Source organism: Euprymna scolopes, chromosome 16 (genome assembly GCF_053919585.1).
Source record: "Euprymna scolopes isolate OS-2025 chromosome 16, ASM5391958v1, whole genome shotgun sequence".
Classification (NCBI taxonomy): domain Eukaryota; kingdom Metazoa; phylum Mollusca; class Cephalopoda; order Sepiida; family Sepiolidae; genus Euprymna; species Euprymna scolopes.
The window spans coordinates 4,640,949-4,665,248 of record NC_136497.1 but is presented as its reverse complement, the minus strand read 5'-3'; the positions used below and the strand labels follow the sequence as shown (position 1 = coordinate 4,665,248).

At 35.6% G+C, this 24,300-nt stretch overlaps 1 protein-coding gene across 3 annotated transcripts in view; it reads right to left on the bottom strand.

Moving 5' to 3' along the window:
* LOC145295829 (solute carrier family 2, facilitated glucose transporter member 10-like) overlaps positions 1-24,300 on the bottom strand; it is an 86,025-nt gene that overhangs the window by 25,013 nt on the left and 36,712 nt on the right. For all 3 annotated transcript variants that reach the window (XM_080141536.1, XM_080141538.1, XM_080141537.1), the window contains 5 exons: positions 20,509-20,625; positions 17,741-17,847; positions 13,283-13,366; positions 12,091-12,194; positions 3,470-3,578 (listed from right to left, as the gene is read on the bottom strand). In XM_080141536.1, coding sequence (XP_079997662.1) covers positions 3,470-3,578; positions 12,091-12,194; positions 13,283-13,366; positions 17,741-17,847; positions 20,509-20,625 — 521 coding nt within the window. The remainder of the gene's footprint in view (positions 1-3,469; positions 3,579-12,090; positions 12,195-13,282; positions 13,367-17,740; positions 17,848-20,508; positions 20,626-24,300) is intronic.

Below are 24,300 nucleotides of genomic sequence, written 5' to 3'. Positions count from 1 at the left end.
TGTTCATTACACATCTCTATCTATCGCCTCCATTACGTGAACTCCCTGAGTAATTGTCGTTGTTGCTGTGTACTCCGTTATGCGTTCCTTTTATGTAAAACCCGCAATACAACCGGAGTTAGGGTTACCATTAAAACAAGCAGACTTTTGGGCTCCAGAATTCATTTTTCTACATTATCACCGCCATTCCCAGTACACTTTTTTCAGGAATTCAATAACACATTTCTGCTTCTGATACACGTTCAGGACAGGGGTTACTTCCTTAGAGTTTCACACTGTCAATATCTGCAACAGAGAAATGAAACTTTCATGTCATGAATGTATAAGTTCAGTAATCATAACAATGCCATTTTCAATCCCCTCTTATCTATTCAAGCGGAATAAAAAAATAGGAGGCATTACTTTTGGGACGCCCTTCATATAATTTAAACGTGGTACATATTAATTAGCAATACACGTGAAAAAATTTAAATGGCTTAAAATATTTCAATATTGGTATATATAGAAAGAACTTGATAAGCTAAGAAAGAATCTTTTTAAATTTTTAAAATCCAATTAAAATCAAGGAAGTTATGCCTATTTTTATGCCCTGCGTGTTTGGATATTTTCCCCTCTTTAAAACCATATGCGTTTTGTCACATTTTTTGCACTACTTTTTCAGTAAAAATGTTATATCTTTGTTAAAACACAAGACTAAGCAATGAAATTTGCCATATAAGTGTATTTTTGTGCAAGGAATCTGAATATGATACTGAAAATGTCCAGAAATGAATGGTTTCCAAATAATCTGCAGTAAATGCACATAAATATGCTACGATTGCTTAAAAATGCCATGCATTCATTAAAAGAAAAGAAGTTAGAAAACTCAAAGTTGAATTGAACTGAAATCGAAATCTAGGATTGGTTGAAAATTAATATATTGCAATATTTCTTTGGTATTATTGTAGATTAATACCTTCTGTTACCCCTCCCCATCTGACCCCCCCTCTCCAAAATATGTGATTCTACCTTTATAGACAATATGACATGTGAACAATTTGAAAAACTTTAAAAGATAAACAAAAATTATTTTAGAATTTAATGTAAAATGATTTCTCATTTTGAATCATTCAAGCGTTTTAGGGCAGTTACCCTCCCACCTTTTTCCTATGATAGATAAATCCTGGGTGTTATTTTGTTTGTTTGTTTTCTAAAAGGCGATTATGCATGGTTTTAAAAGGGTAGGGAGGTTAACACTGACTTTGGGTTAATGATAGGGCTAAGAAAAATTATGTGTGAACATCCTGAAGACTCGATAGAAACAAAACAAAAACAATTTTAGAATTTAGAATGGAGGTTAAATGTAAAATAATTCACCATTTCAAGACGATCCTAGCGTTTTAGGACAGTTGACCAATTTATTTTTTTATGTGCACTTTTCTTTAAACGCTTTTTATGCTTTTTTTTTTACGCTTATATGAGCTCACAGAGGAAGTTTGTTTAGTGGGGAAGTCTGCCACTTGTACTTAGCGTTATTGTTAAGGCTAAAGGTCTTAGGAGGAGGCTTGCCACTCATACCTAGAATTAGACATAGAATTAAGCGAGTTTTTTTTGGGTTTTTTTACGAGGGTGTTTGATACCCGTTGTGAAACTTTACAAGAATTATGACAAACAGACAAAGATAAATGTTATTTAAAAAAGTGACGTCCCTCTTACAGAAAACATGACGCTTGGAAAAATTTAAAGTATTTTTGTCCCACCTATTTAAATATAAAACAAGAAACAAGTTTTTGCTAAAGCTGACAAATTGTAAAAAAATTTAAATTAATGTTATTTTGATTTTTAATTACATTTCATGTCTTTTCCTACTGTTTTTATTTTTTAACTGAGCACCTCCTCCTACAAATATTTAAATATTGATTATTTTTTTATTTTATTTTTAATAATCGGGTAGATTAGTTTCCATTTGATAATAAAACATTTTTTAAAGGACGAAAATTAGAAGTGTGTACCGACGGTGTACCGTTCGTACACATCAACCAAAACAATCGTATTTCACATTTTCACTTGTTAAAATATTTAAAAAATTTACTACTACCCAATTTTTAAAAATATTTGTATCGTTGATAACAAAATAGCTCTAACTAAACATGTAAGAATTTTTTTTTATAACCAGATTTTCAATTAAAAAAAGAAAAAAAATCGATCTGGAATAAAAATAAACAACAAAAACAAAACATCTGTTTACGCCATGCTATCGCTGCTGCTGCTATTATTAATACTACAGAAGTTTTGATTCAAATTCATAACGATTTTTTCGGATATCATGTTTTTAAATTGCTATGTGTACCACTAGAGAAAACACTGTCCAATCATCTTTTTAACGAATAAACATAGTAAAAAGATTGTTTTATTTAATAGTGAATGTCCGAAGAAAATATTTTTCAAAATTTTCCATACTCGTCATTTTGAAATCTTTTTTTTAACACAACAAAAAAACGAGTGGTCAAATGAATTTCGGACACTCAAAATTATTAAAAATGATATCTCTTTTGGCTAATTTCCAAATTTCATTAAAAAATTCTTAACAGAAACATGGTACGAGTGTTTACAAATCAGGGGGGGGGGGTCATTACAAAATCTTACCGAAAATGCCGTTTTATGATGTTCACATTTTTATCACTTTATTTGCTTAAAACTCTAAAAATATATAATGTATGTTATTATTTACTAATTCATTTGGTGTATTGCTATATTAATACCCAATCTTATTGGCAGATCACCATTATACTGCTCGTCACAACAAAGTATGCAAGTACCTCCATTGGGAGATCTGTGGAGAGATGCAACTTGACAGATCGCCAAACATCTGGGAACATGAACCACCACCAATAACATCAAACAGAAATGTGACCGTGTTCTATGACAAAGACATACAGGCAGGCAGATACATAAAAGACAAGACCATCAAACCAGATATTGTTATATGGAATAAGCCTGAAAGAACTGCACTCATTGTCGATGTCACAGTCCCAAATGATTTCACCTTAACAGAGCTGAACGGGAAAAGATAACAAAATATCAGGACCTAAAAAATGATCTAAAAATGACATGGTCTCTGAAAGAAATTAACATTATACCGGTTGTCATAGGAGCAACTGGCTTAATAAAAAAGAATCTTCGTAAATACTAAGAAGCGATCCCTGGAAGATCAAGCTGTAATGAAATACAAATAGCATCCATAAAGGGAACAGTATCTATTCTTAAAAGAGCCTTTGGATATAAATTTAAATCATAACGGAATCAAGTGTTAGTTTCAGGAGGGAGCCCCTTGATATCTTAAAACTTACTGAAGTTAAATACAAAAAAAAAAAAAAAAAGCATCAGACTTGTACAGAGTTTTAAATAGAAAAATAAGAAATTGAGTTTTGTTTTATTTGCCAAACATTTTTTTTCTCATTGGACAAAAATTTAATTGTAAGCATCTTACCTGTATTTCTTTTCCTTTCATTAATAAATAATGCGGACTTTTGGGAAGAAAAAACATCATAATGATCTGAAATATGGCTGGAAAAGCAGCAATACCAAACATGTATCGCCTGGAGGCAATAGAAAAAGTTGAATATTAAAAATAATAAATTACATAAAATGTCTTCATGCATTAAAAAGAAAAAATAATTGTTTAACACAAAAAAAAAAAGGTTTCTTTTATCGGACAAAAATTTAAATAAAGGATCACGTCCGTAGCATTACTGCCCTTTCTCAACACAATTACACAGACTTACCACTAGAGGGCATTTTTAATACTGGGTGGTCTGCCCTTTGGAAACACTAGTTTTTGGAGTATGTGATAATACTGTTACATAATAAGGCATGTGTTTGAGTGGAAAAGTTTGAAGGTCAGAGGTCAACTTAGGTGAAAGTTGGTGAAGTCATATGATTTCAAGTCAGGTCTCTCTTACTCTCTTAGCTGGCAAGATTTCAACAAGGAAGGATGTGTCCATCCATTATTGCCAATGAGAACATTATGGTCAAGTGTAAGAGACAGACGGATAGTCTATGTATGAATCTCTCTCTCTTTCTTGCATACAAAAATAACCTGTCGCTGTGACATTTCTTTGCTATTTTAAATAAATCTTGTTAAAAACTGAACATTGATGTCTGCATGGTTTGATGTCAACAAAGGAAAAGAACCTGGGTTCACAATGATGATGATGATGATGATGATGAACATTGAAAAGGGCAGATGTATATAAAGGATTTATACATGCTCGGTAGGTAAAAATCTCCATGGAAATAGAACATGAGTATAAATCAAGAGAGAGAGAGAGAGAGAGAGAGAGAGAAAGAGAGAGAGAGAAAGAAAGAAAGAAAGAAAAGAAAGAGAAAGAAAGAAAGAATCAATAAAGACAAAAACAAACATTTACTAGCTTCAAAACATATTAGGTGTAAGGCAACCATTTTCCAGAAAAAAAAAAGAACTTGTGTTCATAATTGTTGAATTTTATCTTTGCAACTAATTTTCAAATGTAGAGACCAATAAAGTTTAAAAGCAGATGAAGAGTTAAAGTTCAGATAACTAAGCATCAGTATTTGTGTCAGAAATTGTTTTTTTTTTTCATTTTTTACATTCCAAACAAAACATATTGCCAATATGTGGAATATAAGGAGATCATGTCTTACAGGGAGTTGAGCAGCAAGATCTCTGTTCACATTGCATATAAATTTATGTGGGTTAATACAATCAGGGAAGTAAGAAACAGAGAGGGAATTCCAAAGTCTAGCAGTTCAAGAGAAAAAATGGTCAGAGTAGAAGGCTTTCTGGCATCTAGAGACCTCAGGTGGGATTTTGCTGCCTGTTGGATTAGTCTAGTGTACATTAAAGGGGCTCAAGTGCTATTTCATCAGAGCACATTCCATTAAAGTACTTGTAAAACAGGTACAGGGATGCAATACTGCAGTGATGGGACAGAGGTTGGAGCTTGGCTGATAGTGCAGAACTTATTAGATTCTAAACTCTTTTTTGGACACTGTCTAAGAATGAGAGACTAGTGGTTAATGCACCAGTCATGTCAGTGTTGTTTCAGTGTTAGATTGTAAATTCCTTCTGGCTTCAATGTCCAAAATAAAATTTCTTTTTAAAAAAGCCATTTCAACCACTTTGCTGTCAAATTTCTTTCCAACAGCAAAAATACAACTCTCTGCTCACAAGACTCATTCCTTCTCTTACCAAATCATAATCACCAAGTCTCTGTAAAAATTAGATTTTATACTACAATTAGCAGCATCTCATTTGCATAAAGCGATCAGTTGGATTAGCATAAAACCAGAAAGGCAGCCATTTTTTTAAATTTTTTTTTATTTTTGTCTGCATGGCACCGCACGAGAAACAGATGTGTACTGATTTTTTAATGTCTTTTAATTACACGCCCCATTGATCTTTAAGATCAATAATTAGTCTCATAGCCCACTATCCATGCCAGGCGTCTTTGTTCACGGTACGACTGTCGCACCGGTTCTTCTTGCAGAACTTCTTCAACCTCCTCTTCTGCCGGCAAAGAAACTCTTCATACATCCAATATTTGACATGGCATTCCATCTACTGCCACCATGTTCTTGGAGAGTACATCAGTTATAGTACCTCTTCCCCACCGTGTTGTACGATGAGGATTGGGTGGTTTCACCCACACTTCTTCACCAACTACGATTTCTGTTTTCGCCTGTTCCACTTTTTCGGTTACAGCCAATAGATGTCTCCATTCATACGTGAACATGGATCAATGTGGCACTAACATTTCATCTTGGCCAGTCTTTGATGCCATGTTATACCAAAATACTGCCTCTTGGGATGAAATTTGACTCCTTGTATCATAAGCAGCACTCCTCGGTCAATTTCATCCTCCCATCAGTCCATACATGTTTGCCTCTTAATAAAGCTGCATGCTGTTTGCAAATATCTGACTATGGAGTAATATCCAACCAACTTTCTGCATATTGAGAAAAGCTCTCTTTTGGTCAGGCCCTCCCTAGCTTCAAGAATCTTGTTTCCTCATCCAAACCTCAACTTTCCTACCTTATTCTGCTGTAATTTCAATCCCAAAACCGTTCCGTTTTTTAATAATTCAGACAGTTTAGCTGTTCATATGTTTTTACATAATTCCTTACTCTTTCCAGACACCACGGTCTCGCCTACCAGCACATCATCCATGTAGGAGCAGGTAGCTCTCTTAACAGTATCATCTTTGACCTGCACAGTTTTAAGAATTGCCGTCATGATCTTTATTATAGAATTCAATCCAAATCCTAGTCTGGTCAAACAATAAATTCAACCTTTATTTTTTTTTTATTTTTTTATTTTTTTTTTTATTACATTTTCACCCCAAACAAGGCACATTGCCACTTTAATGTAGGGGGCTACTATCAGGGGAAACATCTACTGGGGTACTATGTAGGGATTAGGGCAGCGAGATGTTGGTTCACGTTGCACTTGAACTTATGCATGTCAGTACAGTTGGGGAAGCAGTGACCTGGAATGGAATTCCAAAGTCTAGCAGTTCTGGGGAAGAAACTACTGGAGTAGAAAGATCTTTTACATCTACGGATCTCTACAGTGTGGGGGTGGGATTTTGTAGCTTGTCGGGTCTGTCGAGGGTGTTCACGTCGTGGGGGCACAAGTGCTTGCAGTTCTTCAGAGCATTCACCATTATAATATTTGTAGAACAGGCAGAGGGATGCAACGTTTCGACGATGGGACAGAGGCTGAAGTTTTGATGCCAGTTTAGGGCCTATCAGATTTGCGACTCTCTTTTTAACCCTGTCAAGGAGCGAGAGACTAGTAGCCGATGCACCGGCCCAAATGTGACAGCAATACTCCATACATGGGCGAATAGTGGCCTTATAGAGGTACAGGATACTTTCGGGTGTTAGAAGTTTTCTAGCACGGTAGAGAGAGCCCACCTTCCTCGCAGCGGCCCTGGCAATGCCCTCGATGTAATTGTTCCAGCTCATGTTTCCTGTGAACGTTAGGCCAAGGAGCTTGAAAGACGTACTCTCAGCTAAAGAGTTGTTGGCCATTGCTATAGGTGGTAGAGAAGGTTTCTTGTAATTATTGAATGAAACCAGTTTTGTCTTGGTGGCATTGAACGTTACCATCCATTTTTGTCCCCATTCCACTACTGATTTGAGGTCATCCTCTAGTGTTTCTGCCATTACTTTAGATATATGTTCATTTGTTTTCCTGTCGTGCCTGCTATAGAGTGTGGTGTCATCAGCATATATACCCATCTCAGAGGCAATTTTGTCGGGGAGGTCATTTATGAATATCAGGAACAGCAGAGGACCAAGGATAGATCCCTGGGGCACTCCCGCATTTATATTATATTGTTTAGACGTACGACCGTCGAGGACAACCTGGATTTTTCTCTTATCTAAGAAGGATTTAATTATGTTAAGTATTCTACCAGTGATACCGTAAGATCTAATCTTCCTGAGGAGACCCTCATGCCATACCCTGTCAAAAGCCTTAGATATATCTAGAGCTACCGCTCTGCCCTCTCCCGCTTTGTCCAGTGAATGGTATATGCGTTCAGAGATTACAGTGAGGATGTCTGCCGTGGAACGGGCTTGTCTAAATCCATATTGATGGTCGGTCAGAAGTTTAGCATCTGTAAGGTGCTGGACTAGAGCATGGTTAATTAAGGTCTCAAATATTTTGGCAAAAAGTGGGAGGAGGCTAATAGGGCGATAATTTAATGGGTCAGTTCTTTCTTAACCAATTGATGCTGATATTGTTTTTTGTCGACATGTATTTGTAGGCCGACTTTAGGTCCACAATTTTAGTTGATTGTCCCGTTCTCCACTCTCTCATAACTTCTTCATACACGTCAATTCCATCTTTTGTGTGACTAGCCACCCATTTGTTTAATTCCCAGAAACCCTAACCCTGGCCTGACTTTTTCCTTGGTAGGGGGAACCACAGCCATGAGTGGCAGAATTCCTTCAAACTTTCCCGACCATGGTATCAGAATTTTTTCATCAATCCACCTTTCCATTGCCTTTTCAAACTGCGATTCTATCTCTCCTTTGTAGCAGTTAACCCGGTTTGTTAACACAGGTGGGTCTGCAGACCATTGCAACTCTACAATCCACTTGTCGCCATCAGAAAATCCTCATCCTCAATCTGTCATGGTTTGGGTTTTGTCGATTGGCCAATATTTGCTGTTGGTTCAACTTCTTGGCATTCTCCTGTTGATCGTGATCACCATCTGAGACAACAAGCCCTCACATACCATCACAATATCAAAAGGGGTAATTACTGGTGTAATATCACCACTTTACTCATTTCCCTGAAGCACAGAACACTTCCTGCTAATGTGCCCAACCTGGCTACACCGAAAACAGATAATGCCTGGTCACGGCTTTTTACAGTCTCTTAGCAGGTGGGGTCCTTGACATCTGAAACATTTACCGGTAAATTTACACCTTTGTCCAACTCACCAACTGTTCCTCTCGGCTAGGATTATTGTATGCCTCAAAAGCACTCTCCGAAAACGCAGTCTTTAATTTACTCTCAATATTCTCAGCGATGTTCTGGTCCGTTTCTCCCATTTCCAGGTAGACCGCGAACGCATTCCCAAATACATTGGAATAAACGTTGCTACATCTTCAATCTTTTGATACTTTGCAACTAGCTCCAGCTTGTTAAGTCAGGTAATCACATCTCCTGATGATGTCACTGCTTAGCCTTATTCGATCACCCATTTTTACTGAAATAGCTTGTAAATTCCTCCTGGCTTCGATGAAAAAACATTTTTTTTTAAAACCTGTTTCCACCACTTTGCTGTCTAATTTCTTTCCAACTGCAAAAACACAACTTTCTGCTCACAAGACTCGCTCCTTCTGTTACCAAATCATAAATCACCAAGTCATAAATCACCAAGTCTCTATAAAAGTCAGGCTTTTATACTAAAATCAGAAGCATCTCGTTTGCATAAAACGATCAGTTGGATTAGCATAAAACCGAAAAGGCAGCCATTTCTTTTACTTTTCTTTTCTTTTTGTCTGCATGGGACTGCACAAGAAGCAAGTGTGTACTGAATTTTTAATGCTTTTTATTACAAAGATGATCAGAATAAACTATGTCTCGTGTCACACACATGCTCAAGTGACAAACAAATCAGAAAAAATACTAATCTGATTTTTGTGACATTTTAAGAAAAATAGTTTAGACCTAAGAATTATTCCACAGTTATGTGTTCAACTAATTGTTTATAATTCATCTTACGTTAAATTATTATAGAAAAGTGATCCCCCACTTTTTAAAACTAACATTTCTTCATATCTTGGAAACTACTCGTTAGCCGTAATTTTAAACATTATTTTCGTTTTCAGCGAAATCCTTTAAGAGTGGTAATTTTAAAGGAATTTTCAAGGGTGGAGTAATTCTTCATATTTACCTTTTTTTAATTAAATTGTTAGGTACAGAATAGTTACAATACACCCTCCCTTCCCCATGTTAAATAATAGGTTTCTAAATAATAGCGTTAAAAAATAGCTCGGGTCGTAAAGTGCAGGACTACAGGAGTACCTATAAAAGGTAACGCCGGATCGGAAAAAGAGCTCAAAATGAAAATAAAATAAATTCTCAGCTCAAAATAAGAAATAGGAGAAAAAAAAAAAGTTAAACGGGAGAAAAAAGGAGCTCAAAATGAAAGAAAAATAAAACAAATTATTTTTACAATTGTAGCCATCCGTATTATGAGATATGTGTGACGTCACTTCCAAGGTAAACAAAGGAGTGCGGAGCGTCAGGATAACCTTATTTTATGTTCGGCTATGTTGTGTTACTTGTTTTCTTTGCATTTGCCAATGTGTTAATTAGTGGACGATTCCAATATTTTTCCTGATTCCGATACAATTACTGATGCCGATTCTTTATATATCTCTAAATGTCTAGGTATAAAATTGTTATTGGTATCACTGGACGAATACTTAACATAATTAAATCCTTCTTAGATAAGAAAAAAATTCAAGTTGTCCTCGACGGTCGTACATCTAAATATAATATAAATGCGGGAGTGCCTCAGGGGTCTATCCTTGGACCTTTATTATTCTTTTTTTTTTCTTTTTTTTTACACAGTGGTCACCACTTATCAAGGCCCGGAAGCCACTCAGGGATAAGGGTTATTGCAAGTACATTACGTTAGTGTGGAGATTTGATGAAGTGTTTACTTAAGGGGGCTGTTCATTAGGAATTTGTTAATGTTGGACTTGAAGACATCCAAGTTGTAGTCCGGTGGGAAGCAGGCAGACGGAACAGAGTTCCACAGGCGTGCAGTTCTAAGAAAGAAGCTTTGTTCATGGAATCCACATTTTGATTTAGGCACAGATAAAGAGTGGGGGAAATTTTTCACAGTGGATTCGGTTAGACGGGTGTTTTTCGTGAAAGATTGGCGAGGGGGGACCATAGATTGGAGTTCAGACAAGCACCTGCCATGGAAATAACGATAAAACAAGGATAGGCTCGCAACTTCTCTCCTGTGGGAGAGAGGTTGCAGAGTAGAGAAAAGGGCATCCCCCACTAAGCCACGAAGTCTATTTTGTACTCTGTCAAGGCAGGATAGGCTGTTTTTAGCAGCTCCTGCCCAGATATGGCAGCAGTATTCCATACTTGGACATACTTGGCTTTTATATAGATAGAGAATTGCATCAGTAGTGAGATATCTTCTGGAGCGGTAGAAGGATACCACCATCTTTCCAGCGACCTTGGCAACAGACTTGATGTACGTGTTCCATTTCAGATCAGGAGTAAAGGTCAAACTCAGAAGCTTGTCAAAACATGGGGCCTCTCCCAGATGAGAGCCATCCATCCCAATTGATGCCAGATGGGGATCAGAGCGCTGATGATGTAAGGATAGGAGTTTATTATTCCTAATATTCATAAATTACCTCCCCAACAAAATTTTCTTTGAGATAGTTATATTTGCTGATGACACCATGCTCTATAACAGACACGACAGGAAAACAAATGAACACATATCTAAAGAAATGGCAGAAACACTAGAGGATGACCTCCAATCTGTAGTGGAATAGGGACAAAAATGGATGGTTGCATTCAATGCTGCCAAGACTAAACTAGTTTCCTTCAATAATTACAAGACACCTTCTCTACCACCTATATCAATGGCCAATTACTCTTTATCCTCGGCCTAATGCTCTCAGGAAACATGAGTTGGAACAATTACATCGAGAGTATCGCCAGGACCGCTGCGAAGAAGGTAGGTTCTCTCTACTGTGCTAGAAAGATACTAACACCCGAAAGTATCCTATACCTCTATAAGGCCACAATTCACCTGTGTATGGAGTATTGTTGTCATATTTAGGCTGGTGCATCTGCTACTAGTCTCTCGCTCCTAGACAAGGTTCAAAAGAGGGTCGCCAATCCAATAGGTCCTGAACTGTCATCTAAACTTCAGCCCTGTCCCATCAACGAAATGTTGCATCCCTCTGCTTTTTCTACAAGTATTTTAATGGTGAATGCTCCGACGAACTGCAAGCACTTGTGCCCCCACGACGTAAATACCCCCGACAAACCCGACAAGCAGCTAAATCCCACCCCTAGATGTAAGAGAGCTTTTTACTTTAGTAGTTTCTTCCCCAGAACCGCTAGACTTTGAAATTCCATTTCGGGTCCCTGCTTCCCCAACTGTACTGACATGCAGAAGTTCAAGTGTAACGTGAACTGACATCTTGCTGCCCAACTCCCTACATAGTATCCCTGTGGCTGATGTCCCTGATAGTAGTCCCTTACACCAAAGTGGCAATGTGACTTGTTTGGGGTGAAAATGTAAAAAAACATTGTTTTTTAATTTTTCTAGATTACTGTAAAAAGACATGTGAAATATGCATATATTTTCTCAAATGTAAAAACACACTTGTGAGGGTGATCTGTAGATTTTAGTTAAAAATCAACAAATATTTATTATTTTATTATTACTAGGTTTACATGCATTTTTGTTTCTTACAGAAAACGTACACGAAAATTAAAGCAATATAAAGTATAAAGTGAAAAAGAACAAAAGTAAACCTCTGATGAAGAAAAGAGTTACGTACCATCCATGATTCACATTGATGAAAAGGAAATTGATGAGATAAGATAGCAGAAGGCCAAGCGTGATACCAAGTTCGTTGAGAGAGACAAGCAAACCTCGTCTTTTCTGAAAAGAAAAAAAGTATTTATTGCTTTGTTTTCAGGATAATAAAATCATTGCAAAATGAAAAAAATATTGTATTCATACTATATTTGCGCATTAGTACAAAAACAATATAACTGACTCCTTCATATAAAAAAAAAATACATTGAAAAAATTTTGGGTCATATAAGCTACTAGTGGGGTTACTTAACATTGCCCAGTGCAAATTTGCAACAAGTTCTATCTCTCTCTCTTTTTCCCTCCCTCTTTTTTCTCAGCCCATTTCTCTTCCTGGACATACACACATGCACACAACTTGTTATCATAAGGGAAATAACTCTGTGAAAGAGAGAAACGGACCAAATACCAAGGTCTCACGTATGATATGAAAAGAAACTGGAATCTTAAGGAGATATCTATACAACTCATGCTGTCTACTGATTCAAGTTAATACAACAGGACCATTGCCAGCACCCTCAAAATGCAAATTTAGATGGTTCAACACTTGAGGACACAGCTCAACAAAGTTTTTGGCCACGGTTATGATCTTGGTGTGGTTTGAAAGGCCACATCATGCCACCTCACATCTTCGAAATCGGATTGAAAGTCAAAATATACCTGGATGTGCTGAAGAGTGTGGTAATCCCCTGGTGCAATCAGGTGGCTGCTGGTAGACCCTGGGTGTGGCATCAGGACTCTGCACTGGATCAGAAGTGCAAAGTGACCCAGGCTTGGCTTCAGAAAGAGTGCTACGACTTTGTACTCTTCTCTCACTGCCTCACCACTCCTCCCCTGCACCCACTAGACTACTTTGTTTGGTCATACATTGAGAACATCACTAACATGACCTCCCAAAACACCAAAACCATTCTGATCGCCCCACCCACCAAGTATTTGCCGAGCTCCTAGTTCTGGACTCATATCTATATGGTGATTGAGGCTGAAGGCAGCTACATTGAATAGATGTCAGCTCTACTACATAATCAAGTTACCTGAATTGAATTTTTTAATAAAAGTTTTAAAATAAAGCTGTACTGTTGTTTTCTATAGAGCGACAAATTTATCGTTCCCCCCTGTAATGAAAGATAAACCAAATGGAGACGTGCACTTACTGCAGGGGCGATTTCAGAAATGTAAATGCACTCCGCAACTGCAGAAATCGACACAGCACAGCCAAGCAATAATCGGCCACTCACCTGCAATAGAAAATTATAAAGTTGTGTTTATATTGTAGGGGAATACCAGAGAAGAACACCGGTTGCTAAGACAGTGAGTTACTTCCCCTTGGGCAGAAACCCCCCCCCCTTATGTGTGAATTCAAGATTTTTGTCCTAGACTCCATAACCTACTTCGAGAGCGAGTAAGCCCTTCCATTGTATGTTTGTATCCTTATTCTGTGTCTCCTATGCCTCCTTATAGGTTCCATGTTTTCCCTTTACAGAAAGATAAAAGTAATAAAAACAAATACCACAATATATTTCTATGTATAGGATCCACTCTGAAACTAATTAACTGATCATTATGAATTTTGGAACACAGTTGATAGGTGTAAGTGTTGTTAATGGAGCTATATTTACTTTAATTTAGTTTTTTGCATAGGAGTCAAAATACGTCAGATATTTTGTGAAATTTTAATAATGATGATTAGACATTAATTAATAAATGTTCCCCAATTTAGTCGCAGGCCATATTTTTCAGGGTTCTAGAGGTGTGGGGGAGGCATCATATGGGTACAACTTTATATTTGAAATTGCATTAAATTTAATCCATAGTTATAAGATACAAATTGAAGCAAGATTCCCTGAATTTAAAATTTTTCTGAAGACTCCTTAAGCTTAAGCCTTAACTTTTCTAGAATCAAAATCATGTAATAGAATTTTGATCAAACTTGAAATAAGGATTTTTTTTCTCCCGTTTACTTCTAACACTTGGACATAACGAGCTACTATTTTGGACCAGGCCTAGAAAGGATAATATAATGTTGGTTTACATTACATTTAAACTTCTGCATACCAGTACAGTCAGGGAAGCAGATAACAGGAAGGGAATTCCAAAGTCTAGCTGTTTGAGGAAAGAAACTATCAGAGTAGAAAGCTTTCTGGCATTGAGGGACCGCAACAGGGAAGGGATGTGATTTTGTTGCTAAGCAGGATCGTCAGGGATATGCACGTCGAGGAGGCACAAGTGTAACGAGTTCATCAGAGCACATTCCATTAATCCAGGATTTTAGACATAAGGTTTAGTATTATTATATCTTGATTTATTTCGTAAGGGACCTAAAAGTGTTCAGAGAATTCATTTCAGTCTAGTGTGTATAGACATATGCAAGTTTCTTCATGTCTCTCTATGCCATTGGACAGTGGTTATTGTTACGGAGATGCTTTTCGGAGATTGGAGATAATCATTCTGTAGAAGTAATTGTGTCTCTATTCATCTGATTGAGCTAATTTGAAATGAAGAAAATATGGCTTCCAGAGTTCCATATAACAAAAAAAAATTTTTCTTTACAATTAAATCGACTTCATTTAACAGTTTCATTAAGACAAGAACATCAGAACGTTGGGTAAGTTGGTTTGGCAGGCAGGATTTAACTACGGAAAGAGAATCTATAACCATTATATACGATTTCCTACACTCTCTAACTCTGCCTAAATCTAAACGCAAATTCCATGAACAAAGCTTCTTTTCCAGAACTGCCCATCTGTGGAACACTGTTCTGCTGGCCTGCTTCATGGTTGACTACAACATGGTAGCCTTCAAATCCAATGTAAACAAGTTATTGTTGAGCCGTTTCCATAAATAATCAAATTCTACCCAATTTACACTATTAACAATTACTACAATACCACTTTACATTTATTAACCCTCAAATGGCCTTCGGGCCTTGATAAGTGGTGACCCCCAAGTAAAAAGAAATTTTTTTAAATCAAAAAAAAAAAAAAAGAGAATCAAGTTTCAGAATCTCATTCCATCCTGCCATGATTTAGCAAGGAACAAGATGGTTTTTGCATGCTGTGACACAAGTTTTGGCATTACAAGAGATTACATGTAAATATAGCAGTAAACAGATTACAATCTAGTAATTGCTATATTATCATCAAAATGACCAAAACTGCACACAATAATTGCAATGTCTACAATATAATTGTAATGTGCATTACATAATTGCAATCTTTTATATTTATAAGAAAAAAAATGTAATTCATTAGTTTGCTGAAGACATAATGAAAATATATCCTTTTTCTTTCTGTACACAAAATTTCATTTTGCATATAAAAATTGAGCTTTTGGAATAGAAGCAGCATCATTTTTTTTTTTTTTTTTTTTTTTTTACATAGACGTCACCACTTATCAAGGCCGATAGCCCACTCAAGGATAAGGGTTAAAGAGTGTAGAGTAGTCAAAAGGACAATATAGTAATTGATAGTAATGGAAGTTCGGTAAATTTGTTAACTTAAGTCGAACGGCTCATCAGAAACTTGTTCACGTTGGACTTGAAGACAACAATATTATAGAAAGCAGGAAAACGGAAGACAATTCCACAGGCGTGCAGTTCTACGAAAGAAGCTTTGATCATGGAATCTATGTTTAGGTTTAGGTACAGATAAAGAGTGGGGAAAATTATTGATAATGTTTTCAGCTAGTCTAGTGTTTCTTGTGAAAGTTTGGCAAGGGGGGACCATAGATTGAAGCTCAGTTGAACACTTTCCATGAAAATAACGATAAAGCAGAGACAAACTCGCAACATCTCTTTTGTGAGATAGAGGTGGCAGCGAAGAGAAAAGGACATCTCCCACCAGGCCACGAAGTCTATTTTGAACCCTATCAAGGCAGGACAAGTCTTTTCTAGCAGCTCCTGCCCATATGTGACAACAGTATTCCATCCTTGGACGTATCTGGCTCTTATATAGATAGAGAATTGTATCAGCAGTGAGATATCTACTGGATCGATAGAAGGATCCGACCATTTTTCCAGCGGCCTTGGCAACAGATTTGATGTACGTATTCCATTTAAGATCAGGAGTAAAGGTCAAGCCCAGAAGCCTGTCAAAACTTGAGGCCTCCCCATTGTTAAAAAGAAAATACAGCAACTGTTTATCATATCATTACCATATTTATTTAAAGCATGCTTATCTAAAAAAGAAACATAAAAAGAAAAAAAAAAGATTTATACACACGCGCGCACACACACACACACACACACACACACACACACAGCTCCCCCTTATGTAGATTCTTTGAAGAATGGCTCGGCATAAAAATATTACAGTTACTTCCCTTTAACTAGTGGCTGGACAAGAAATTACACTAAGAGTTTCAGTCAAAATCTTTACAGATTTCTCGGTTGGAATATATAAGACAGCAGGTGAATGTTTGGCATCCAGTAGGATGCCCCATCCCCTAGCTTGAACAAAGTAATAAGTCATCTGCCCTTTATATAATAATCAACTAATAGACTTATAAGAGTTCATCTCAGTATGGACTATAATATAAACGCTGGTCAAACAAAAGGAAACAGTCTTTTTATAAACAACAACAATATATTTATTTGAGTGACCTATACACCATTGGATATAGGTTGCTGAAAGGTAAGACAGTGTCACAATTAAGGAAGTACTAATGCGTTGAGGAAGTTTGTTGGCTGCTGAAAGTCTTCTTGAAAGAATATATGTTTAGTGAGAGTAACTTAACTCTGCGTTGGTGACGAAGATGGGAGAGAAAAGACATCTTTCTTAAGTTGTTTCACTGAGGTTGTTGTCTTGATAGCAAAGGGTTGGAAATAGTCCTTCAAGAGTCGGTTGAAATTAGTACGCTCTGGAAGCTGATTCGTCATTGTCTGACCAAATCACCTCACATAGGTTGCCCACTACTAAATGAAGTGTTAATGTTTATGACGGCTGCAGACGAGCATCCAATCTAAACATAAAGCATGGACTTGCCCATCTATGCATCATGGAACATCCCAGCCTTCTTAGAAATCAACTGTGATGTGGAGATAGGTAACCAACCAGGAACATTCTACATAAGGAATCAAGTCACCGGATTCACCAGACCTTTTAAACAGAGACTTCTCTCTGAACGTTGACACACTTTATTTGTCTCTATGTAAATACGTAAATAAACTCCTTTTCAGTATTCAAACCACAGTGTATATTTATTCATTCCTTTCACGGAATACTTTATCTTTGATTGTCCGTATAATAGGCCACCTTAAGACATATCACCAACTTTCTAGGCTTCTATCTCAGTTTACTTAGTTTTAACACTGGTCAGACAATTAAGTACTGACCATTAAATTCAATAACCACCAATTATTATGTTGAAATATAATTAAGTACAATAATATAAATCTTATACATCTATTCAAACATCATGCTTCATTTATTACTTTGAGAAAACCATCTTTCTATCATGGAACATCCTAGCCTACTTATAAAACAACTTTCTAACCTGTTTTTACTCCTTTTTCTTAGTCAACACTTTTGTCGTTTAAAACAACAGTCATTTTTAATATTTTCTTTGATATTGAAAAAAATAAAAAGAACATTTTTTAAGAAATGCTTACATACCAGAATATAAAAGGAGTGTGCCAAGGCAAGTGTGACAGAACCCAAAGCAAAAATGACACCATTAAGAATTATAGTCAGTTTTCGTCCTAAAAAATCAACCAAGAAACCTGGAAAAAAAAAAGAAAACAAAAAAACGTAAAAATTAATAATTTAAAAATTAATAATGAAAAAATTGATAATGTAAAAAATTGATAATGTAAAAAATTGATAATTTAAAAATTAATAATGAAAAAATTAATAATGAAAAAATTAATAATGAAAAAATTGATAATGTAAAAAATTGATAATTTAAAAATTAATAATGTAAAAATTGATAATGAAAGCAGGGAAGGAGTCTACATTTTCCTGGTATTAGTACGGCTTTTAGAACCAGACAAAATCGACTTTTGTTCAATATATTCTGTTTATGTAACCTGACGAAAGACACTGAAGTGCTCATCCACTAAGAAGACAAAAAAAGCAGACGATAATTTAAATTAATTAAATTGTAAATTAGCAACTATCAAAAATTTCCAAGAGAAAAAAATTAGTGCAAAAAAAAAAAAATAATAATAATTTAAGTTTTTTGTGAAAAAAACTAAAATCAAGAAGAGGATTGCATTTTAATACAACAAATATTTTATAAGTATTTCATTTAATTTGTAGAAGAAAATTAAACTTTTAATCAGTTTTAGGTGCATAGTAATAAGTTTTGCATTTTAATAAAACATAAAACATTTTAATAAAACATAAAACTTATTATTGGATTGCTACAATTTTGTCATTGGCTTTAATTTTAACTTTTTTGCAAGTTTGAGTAGAACTGAGGAGAGAAGAATAGGAAGTTAGAGAGAAAAGTGTGTTCGTTTGACGACGGACAATGAACAGAGAAAGAAAGGTTTTAAAAGGAAGGAATTTTCTTTGTTTACTTTTTTTTTTTTTTTTTTTTTTTTTTTTTTACATTTTCACCCCAAACAAGGCACATTGCCACTTTGATGTAGGGGCTACTATCAGAGACATAAGCTACAGGGGTACTATGTGGGGAGTTGGACAGCAAGATGTTAGTTCACGATACACTTGAACTTCTGCATGTCAGTACAGTTGGGGAAGCAGGAACCCAGAAGGGAATTCCACAGTCTAGCGGCTCTGGAGTAGAAGGCTCTCTTACATCTAGAGATCTCTACTGTGAAGGGGTGAGATTTAGCTGCTTGTTGGGTTTGTCTCAGGTATTTACGTTGAGGAGGTACAAGTGCTTACAAGTACTTGTAGAACAGGCAGAGGGATGCAACATTTCGTCGATGGGGCAGAGGCTGAAGCTTAGATGACAGTTCAGGACCTATCAGGTTGGTGACTCTCTTTTGAACATTGTCTAGGAGCGAGACTAGTAGCAGATGCACCAGCCCAAATATGGTAACAATACTCCATACATGGATGAATGGTGGCCTTATAGAGGTACAGGATACTTTCGGGCGTTAGTAGCTTTCTAGCACGGTAGAGAGAACTTACCTTCTTCGCAGTGGTCCTGGCAATACTCTCAATGTATATCGAAAAATTAGCTAAAAACATTAATTCCTTGGGCATTTTTCTACAAGGAGGGGTAGCTTTTTTCTCCGATATTTTCGAAAGTCATCGATTGACTAGCCTTAATTTAAACCTTCACCACTTCCAGTTTTGCGATGGGCGCAACGGCAAAGACATCACACTTTTTTTTTCACATTCTTTTCCTCCTTTGCGGTACGGGTTTGAGCCTGCCTACTACCACTTTTTTTTGCTCAACACACAACTCCAAACACCCGAGCAACGCCGGCCACCCAGGCTAGTATCATATGAATCGCATGCTTTATTCTTTTTCGAGTGTCGTTTTTACATAAAAATATATAATAGATTTTGAAACTTCTATATTATAGCCCTCTTAGTCATTCTGTCTGTCCATTCCACTTTTTCCAGAAACTACTGGAATGATCTGGTTGAAATTTTGTATGGACCATTGTTTTGATAAGGTGCAGAAAAATATTATGATATCATAATCATATTCAACCCTTAATCTATAATATAAATCTCACCTGTCTGTTTAAATGTATGTATATATGCATGTCTGCCTAAAATTTTCGACAGAGGCGACGAATTTTCATGAGATCGGTATTATTTTAAAGCTTGACATCTCGGATGACGAATACCGAAAAATTGGCCAAAAACATAAATTCCTTTATCCTCAACTGGGCAGTTTTCTACAAAGAGGGGTCGATTTTTTGCAAGCCATTTTTGCAAGTCATTGTATCGGTTGGATTGACTTTGCCTAATTTTAACGTTCTGAACTTCCGGTTGTGTCATGGAGTAGCGGTAAGACGTCAGGTTTTCTTTCACTTTCTTTTCCACCTTCTTTGCGTCACGAGTCTTAGCCTGCCTGCCACCACGTTTTTTTATTTTTTGTTCAACACACACGTCCAAACACCCAGGCTATTTTGGTATAAAGCATTCCCACCAAGTCAATGCGTTAAAACATTTGCACATTTTTAACTTTTGCTAAAAGGTCATCTTAACATGTTTTACAGTTATGTATTAATGGAACTATTATTATTATGAATTGGTAAGATTGTAAGGATTGCAAATAATATGTAATAATAAGGCAAGAACTAACACAAGATTATATCTGTGTTTCCTCGTTTCGTCATTTTTATGAAATATGACATTTTTGATGTTTCAATATATAACTTAGGAATATGAAGAATAGATAACTCTTACATGTTTCGGCTGATAACGTATAAAAAGCAATAAGTAAAGCTGCTGACCTGAAATAACTGCTCCAATAGTTGCTCCTAATAGCAGGAAACTGACCAAGATCGCTTGTTCGTTACAAGACAGATGAAATTCTTGTCTTAATTGAAGGAGAGCACCAGAAATGACACCTGAATTATGAAGATGACAAATGTATAAAAAAATACATAACAAATGCACAACAAATTCACAAAAGCAAATGCATAACAATACATAAAATCTAATAATAAAAACAAATACATAAAAACTAATAACTAATGCATAACAACAAATACATAACAACAAATACATAAAAACAAACACATGACAAACGATTTAAAAAGAACAAATACATCCTGACAAATGCATAACAACAAATATATTTCAACAAATGCATAACAAATATATTTCAACAAATGCATAACAACAAATATATTTCAACCAATGCATAACAAATATATTTCAACAAATGCATAACAAATATATTTCAACAAATGCATAACAAATATATTTCAACAAATGCATAACAAATATATTTCAACAAATGCATAACAAATATATTTCAACAAATGCATAACAACAAATACATAATAACAAATGCATAACAACAAATGCATAACAACAAATACATAAAAACTAATAATAACAAATACATAACAATAAATACATAACAAATGCATAACAACAAATACAAAAAACACCTAACTACAACTTCCAACAATTTCCCTCATTTTCTATCTATGCCTAAAACTAAATGAAAATTCCATGAGTAAAGCTTCTTTCCTAGAACTGCTCATTTTTGGAACACAATACCATGGAATTGCTTCCCGGGTGGCTATAACATGATCATTTTTAATCCAACGTAAACACGGTCCTGATGAGCTGTCCTCTAAAATAAATTAACTCCTACATAATTTCCACTGATCATCATAGTGTTGTCTCACCTGACGCACACTGACTCTTATCCTCGAGTGGCTTTTCGGTCATGATAAATGTAAAATAAAAAGAACAAATAAAATTTTATGAAAGAAAAAATATGCAAGTTTTTTTTGTTCTTTTTAAATAAAAGAGTAATTTGTTCTTTCTGTGCTGATTCTAAAAATAAAAATGCACAAATTAACTCCTATTTTGGTCACGAAAAATATTAAGAACGAGTTAATATTTTTATTTTGTGTCGATTAAAAGTGAAAGAAAATTTTTTGTGGGTTTTTTATTATCAGTTGTTAAGATTAAACCTCTTCTTCTTTACTTATACAAAATTAATTTACATTAGCGATTATTCTTTACTTTTTTATTATTATTACCAGTTATTATTAAGACTAAGCTTCCCTTTCTTTGCTACTAAAATTAAATTTGCATCTGTGATTAATCTTTACTTTCTTCATCATTATTATCAGTTTCTATTAAGATTACGCTTCTTTTTCTTTTAATGCTATTAATAAAAATTAATTTGCATACATAATTATGGAATGAATTCCAACACAAGTACACTCATTTATTTTATAGAAGAGAGAGATGCTTTAATAATGTCTATTTGTTTTTTTTTTAGTTATTTAGTAATGTCAAGGATATCCTTTCTGTGTTATTTGTTAATTTTTTTCTTTTTATATATATACTAATAAGTCATCACTTATCAAGGTTTATACACAACCCGAGGATAAGCGTTAATGAAATTCTTTTTTTTTTATATGAAGTAGTCACCACTTATCAAGGCCCTACGCCACTCGAGGAACAGGGTTAATGAGTGTACGGTAGTCAATGGGACAATATCGTAGGAATCGTTAGAAGTGGAAATTTGATGAATTGGATTATTTAAGGGGATGACTCATTAAGAACTTGTTTATATTAGACTTGAAGACAACCATATTGTAGTCAGCTGGAAAGCAGGAAAACAGAACAGAGTCTCACAGGCGTGCAGTTCTAAAAAAGAAGCTTTGTTCATGGAATCAACATTTTGGTTTAGGCACGGATAAAGAGTGGGGGAAATTATTAATAGTGATTTCAACTAGACGAGTGTTTTTCATGAAAATCAGAACAGCGGGAACCATAGACTGGAGCTCAGATGAGCACTTACCATGAAAATAACGATAAAGCAGAGACAGGCTCGCAACGTTCCTTCTTTGGGAAAGAGGTTGCAGGGAAGAGAAAAATGCATCCCCCACTAGTCTATTTTGTACTCTGTCAAAGCAGGATAAGCTGCTTCTAGCAGCTCCTGCCCAGATGTGGCCGCAGTACTCCACATACTTGCCAAGAGGACAGCACCAGAACCTCTAGGCTAATCATAAGACACTATGTCTTTGTCAGCAAAGCAATAGTTCTTGTAGACATGGTTGGACAAACAATCATGTGAGGTGTTTACTGAATAAAATTACATTTTTTCTATGTTCCTTACTTGTCACATATGGACGGGTTTTCTTTCTTGCTATTTTATCTATGAAACCATTTTAACCCCAAGTGCCAGCTGTCATCTGTGTTTCACTTTTTAACTCTTTCATGCCAAACAAGGAATATTGCAACCTGAAATATATTTTAGATGATGTCGAATAGAGGACTGTGGGAAGGTGAGCAGTGAGATGTTTGTTCACATTATCTTTAAACTTCTGTTTAGTACAGTCAAAGAAGCGGGAAACAGGGAGGGAATTCCAAAGTCTAGTAGTCCGAGAGAAGAAACTATTAGAATAAAAAGCTTTCAACAGTGAATGGGTGAGATTTTGCTGCTTGTTGGGTTAGTGGAGGATATTTACATCAAGGGGGCACAAGTTCACTGAGTTTGTCAGAGCACATGGCACTAAAATACTTGTAAAACAGGCATAGGGTTGCAACATTGAGGTGATGGGACAGATGTTGGAGCTTGGCCGATAGTTTGGGACCTACTAGACTTGAGACTCTTTTTTGGTCAAAGAGGGAGAGACTAGTGATAGATGTTGGACCCCAGATGTGTCAAGAAGACACCATGTATGAACAAATTATGGTTTTGTATAAATAGAGGATGCTCTCTGAGTAATTTTTAGCACGGTCAAAGGAAGCCTACTTTCTTTGCAGCAGTTGAATGTCACCTAATTTTCATTGCAGCAGTTGAATGTTACCTAATTCTCATTAATCAAAATTAATGCATTTGACATTAAATGACCCAAAACAGTTGATATGCCATGAAAAAAAAAAAACATCAACCAAACCAAACACCATGAACAAATATTTGAAGATAAATTAAAACATAAAAATTTTTGAAAAAAAATTTTTATGTTTTGTTTTCATTTATATTGATTTAATGTTTTTTTTTATTTATTTGTTTTATTATACAGATTTTAAATCTTAACATCCTGAAAATCGTGAATAACAAGGAAATAGTAAAAAATGATTTTGTTTCATTTAAATATTTATAATTACTTTATTTTTTCAACATTTTGTGGATTATTTGGACTATTCTTCTCATCTCAAGTGTTCCATTTGAAATTTTGTGCAGATTCTTAAGTTTGATAAGATACACATAAAGACGATCGGAGGTTACATCAATGTTATTGTCAGAAGAGACGTTGCAAGCCTATCCTTGTTTTATCGTTATTTCCATGGCAGGTGCTCGTCTGAACTCCAATCTATGGTCCCCCCTCGCCAATCTTTCATGAAAAACATCCGTCTAGCTGAATCCACTGTGAAAAATTTCCCCCACTCTATATCTGTGCCTAAATCAAAATGCGGATTTCATGAACAAAACTTCTTTCTTAGAACTGCACACCTGTGGAACTCTGTTCCGTCTGCCTGCTTCCCACCGGACTACAACTTGGATGTCTTCAAGTCCAACGTTAACAAATTCCTAATGAACCGCCCCC